The sequence below is a fragment of the Erigeron canadensis genome, chromosome 2, assembly GCF_010389155.1.
Source record: "Erigeron canadensis isolate Cc75 chromosome 2, C_canadensis_v1, whole genome shotgun sequence".
Taxonomy (NCBI): domain Eukaryota; kingdom Viridiplantae; phylum Streptophyta; class Magnoliopsida; order Asterales; family Asteraceae; genus Erigeron; species Erigeron canadensis.
In genome coordinates this window covers 26,812,111-26,816,920 of record NC_057762.1, presented here as the reverse complement: position 1 = coordinate 26,816,920, position 4,810 = coordinate 26,812,111, and the positions used below count along the sequence as shown (strand labels likewise).

At 33.6% G+C, this 4,810-nt stretch overlaps 1 protein-coding gene across 1 annotated transcript; it reads left to right on the top strand.

The window, feature by feature from the left end:
- The first annotated feature begins 285 nt into the window (after positions 1-285).
- LOC122587990 (UPF0481 protein At3g47200-like) lies at positions 286-1,791 on the top strand. The gene has a single exon (XM_043760138.1). It carries the CDS (start codon positions 286-288, stop codon positions 1,789-1,791), a length of 1,506 nt encoding a protein of 501 aa, XP_043616073.1.
- The last annotated feature ends 3,019 nt before the right edge of the window (positions 1,792-4,810 follow it).

The window sequence follows — 4,810 nt, the reverse complement described above, 5'->3', positions numbered from 1 at the left end:
TAAAATAAACATGTTATTAATTAGTTAGTTATTATGTTCTAAAAAAAAAATTAGTTAGTTATTATTGTACTTCCAAACATAGTTAGTTACATGTAAACACAAATATTACATCTACCAACTACAAACCTGTATTTATATGTATGGATAGATAATGGACTAAAGCCCATACACTTGTTAAAAAACAAGTATTCCATTTCTTTGAGTTGTTCATATATTCAAATTCGCATACTAACATTCTCATCTTACGGTTGGCCATAAACGTTTTTGAAAAATATCATATTCACGATGAGTACTGCCGGTGGTGACACATTCAAAATACTACTTGATTGTGTAGAAAAAGGACATAATCGCAACAACGATAATCTTCCATCTATTTTCAGGGTTCCTAGTACGCTTAGAGATATTAGCCCAGGTTCATTTGAGCCTCGGTTCGTCTCTATAGGACCTCTGCACAGTAAACATGAAAATGCGCAACAATCATCAGGGCTGAAAGAGTCTTATCTACACGACCTATTCCATAGTTTCGACTTCTCAGATTCCATGCGAGGGCAAGCTTTAAAAGAATGTATGGAAATGGTAAATACTTCCATAGACCAAATCAAGGCATCATATTCAGGTATGAAAAATCCTGTTAGTGATGACGAGCTTGCCAAGATGATGGTTCTGGATGGTTGCTTCATACTCGAATTCTGCTTCAAGCATTTCAAGGATTACAATAAGTATCTGCCAAATAAAATGCAAAATGTTTGTGTTGCCATTGATCTAATTTTGGTAGAGAATCAAATTCCTTTCTTTGTTCTTCAACATTTATTCGACTGCACCCTCAAAAAACATGTAACAATTTCTCTTGCAAAAATGCTTTATACAGTTTTAGCAACCTACCTCCATCCATTCTACTATCCCATACCTGAAACCGATTCAGTCCCAGATGTTGCCACATATGATCATATTCTTGGCCTTTTCCACAGATGTTACGGGCTTCCACAAACTAACCCATCAGACGAAATCAAACCACTGGAACATTCAGCAACTGAACCATTAAACGAAACTGAAACCCCGGTACATTCAGCTATAGACCTTAACACGTCCAGTGGCCAAAATAAAAATTTCCCAATGACCGTTCAGTTTAAACGATGTTTGTTTGCATGTTTTTCATTTCTTGGCAAGCTTCTACAAACTGAGCCATCATACAAAACCGAACCACCAATACATTCAGTTTTAGACCTCGAGAGTTCAGGGGTGAAAATTATGCCTCACCAGAATATAGCATTCCCAATGACCATTCAGTTTAAACCGTCTTGGTTTTCATGGTTTCCTTTTTATTGGGGCAAGCCTACTCTTCTTTTGCCACAACTTGTTATAGATGATCATAGTGAGCCAGTATTGAGGAACTTTATTGCGTATGAGCAATGTGTACCTCAAGTTCATTATCACTTTACATCATATGCATATACCATGTCTACACTAGTATATAGTGAAGAAGATGTGTCTACGTTGATGGAATCAAAAGTTATAATCTACAGACTAGGTTCAAATGAAGAGGCTGCAAATCTGATCAACAGACTATGCAGAAACACATCACTTGTCGATTTCTGTTACACCCAACAGTTCAGAGACTTGGATAACTATTACAGTGGTTACTGGCCCCAACTTTTTGCATTGTTAAATTATGCAAGGATAAAACGTACATATTTCAGAAGTCCTTGGAATGCCATTGGTCTAATTGCTGGAATCATCTTATTCTTTCTTACCGTTGTTCAAACTTACTTTACCATCTGGCAGCCCAAGTAATCCCTTTATTATAGAAATAAAATTTAACAGTTGCTAATGCACTCTACTACTGTTTATCGTCTTTTATCATTTACGTAATTCTGTAAGTCAACGATTAATCATTGTATGGATCTAAGTATATGTTTTGTCTATGATTGTGTGTAAATCAGACTAAATATCGAAACAATAATGCCAATAATCGTATTAGTATAGTAGAAGAAATATTTGTTTTCTCTATACTTGTGTGTTAAATAATACCCTCCTACTAGATGTGTCTTAGTTTGAATTTCAAACTCTTCATTTAAAATTTTTGGCATTATATACTTTGACTTGTGTTATATAATATTTGATGAAATTATAACAATAAAAAAATATAACTTTCATCAAATATTATATAACATAAATCAAAATAATTAAGGTCAAGTTTATAAAAAAAGACTTTGAATATACAAAATAGGACGCAATTAGCTGGACGGGGTTAATTTAGCGTTGATTCTTGTACTAGTAACTTATTGTGTGTTAACCGCGCGCCACTAAACTTTGAGTATATACGACTATACGAGTTTCATATCAGGCGTTGACATTGTCTATTTACTTAACAAGTTAATTAATGAACTGCTCTGCGTCCTCACATTGCCATGTACGTTCAAAGATGCCCATTTTTATCATATAGAATAATAGAACACACTACAACGAACGAATATCCAAACATAATTTTAGAAAATGCACAAATTAAGTACTTTTTTAACAAAAATAAATTCTATGAAAACTATTTACATTCAAAAGTGTTAAAAAAATTTATATTATCATGGTTTTTTCATATTAAATTTTTCACATTAATATGTGTGGGAAGAAAAAGTTACTCTCAAATGTGTAAAAATAAATGAGTAAGATATTATCATACTAAGAAGGAAACGAACCTCCGTCACAACCCGATTGTATTCCTTTTAACTTGGAAGACGTACGGGTGCTTTTCATGGCAACCTCCACACTTATAAAATCATCAACATAACAATTACCAAAAACTCAGCAGTTCGATCACCAAGGAGTTTGGGTTCTGATAATGCATGATAGTTTTTCTAGGATTCTAACAAACTCGTATCTCACTACCTAACTTCCATTCCAAAAGACCCAACCCAACTGTGCTTTACATGTGCTCACATGAGCATATATCAGGCGTTGACTTTATCAATTGAGTACGTATTTAGACCAATTCAAAAATTATCCTCCCAAAATATGGATCATGCCAATAATTAAACAATGACCTTAACGTAAATACCAATAATTACTTAACAAGTTAACGAACTGCTTGGGTCTCACATGAGCATGTTCAAAAGATGCAGATTTTTATCTGGCGTTAGACTTTGTGTTTTATATACTTAGACCAAGTACAGCTAGCTAGAAGAACCTCCTAAAATACGGATCATGCCATTAAAGAATGACCTTAATTTTAAACCAGTACTTAACAAGTTAATGAACTGCGCGCTTGGCCCTCATATGAGCATGTTCAAAAGATCGATGTACATTTTTAAAGCTAATAGTCATCGGTGAAGTATTATTGAGGTCATTTTATTTTGCTAAATAGCTTTTTGTGCATGGGACTATATACGGGAGATAAGTCCATCAAAAGGAATTAAGGAAAAATTATACCGTTCATATTGTGTTTGCATCTGTTTAACCGATACCCAATAAACGGTACCCAAACCGAAAACCACCAAACAAGCAAATAGAAAACCGAATGTAATACCATCAGTACCGGTTCGGTTTTGATAATTCAAGATAAATCTGACCTCGTATATGTGGTTTGGCCAACAAACCAGACCTAAACTTAGCCTTGTTTCCCTAACAATAATAATAAAAGAGCATCTTAAATTCAAAAATGAAAAAATATGAATCATTGGATAAGGTTTCTTTAATAAATTTAAGTCATTGATTGATCAAGAATAATGATGTCTTCTTTAACTAATGTTTTAGTCAAGACCAACTTTATAGAATTATTATTAATGTTTTAGAATTATATTACGAGTAATAGTTTTTTTTAAACCCTTAATAAATAAAACAAATTATAGAATTAATTATATTATGATATTTTTGGAAAACTCGAATATTTTAAAATAAAATTCTACCAACTTATACCACTTGTGTATTTTAAGGTATACAATCTATTTTAAGTTAATGGCTCGTACAAGAAAATTCAAATTTCAACAATATTCAAGACTTCATTAGACATTAAGTATAAAGAGTATATATTATATATATATATATATATATATACACACACACTAGATGAATACTTGTGCAATTTGGGCGTGTAGGCGGCGGCGTGTCGGTGGTGGCGATGGCGACTTGTAGTAGCAACGACGGGCGAGTAAAATCGAAAACAAGTCTAAAATGTCCAATAACTCGTAGAAAAAGACCTTTTCGGGCCAAAAATCCAATAAAACCAAATACAACTCAAAAAGTCTAATAACTCATAGAAAAAGGCCTTGTCGTTCGAGCGGTCATACGCTGAAGACGGAGCCATGTAGTTCAAGTTATGCTCATTTTAGCTAGTGAGATACCTTTTGTAGCTCTACTTGTATTAAGTTGTGTTAAAGTTTGAAGCTTTGATTTTGACGTTTTATGGGTCGATTTGAGGTCAAAAATGCATTTTTTCAGCATTGTGAAGCATATCGTGTCGCGAGGCTAGTTTGTCGCATCGTGAGTCTTGCCTAAACTTGAAAAATGGTGTCCAGGTCAAAAAAATTATCGCATCACGATGTCAATTTATCGTGCCGTGAAATTAATTAATCGCGTCGTGATACGTTGCAGCAAAGTCACTTTCAAATGTCAATAACTTTTAAACCGTAAGTTCGTTTTTTACGATTCAAGCGGCCAAAAAAGCGTAATTGAATCTACTTTCCAATGGTATAGCCCTATCAGTACAAAACATAGTTGAACAATTCAAAAGTTTTAATTAAGCAACAATGGTCATGCCCTGACTAATCATTGTGAAACAAAACGTAACGATTCCACCTTGGTTGGATCAAAGACTTATAAA

Coding starts and splice junctions, on each gene's coding strand:
- LOC122587990 (XM_043760138.1), top strand. CDS start 286: ATGAGTACTGCCGGTGGTGACACATTCAAAATACTACTTGATTGTGTA.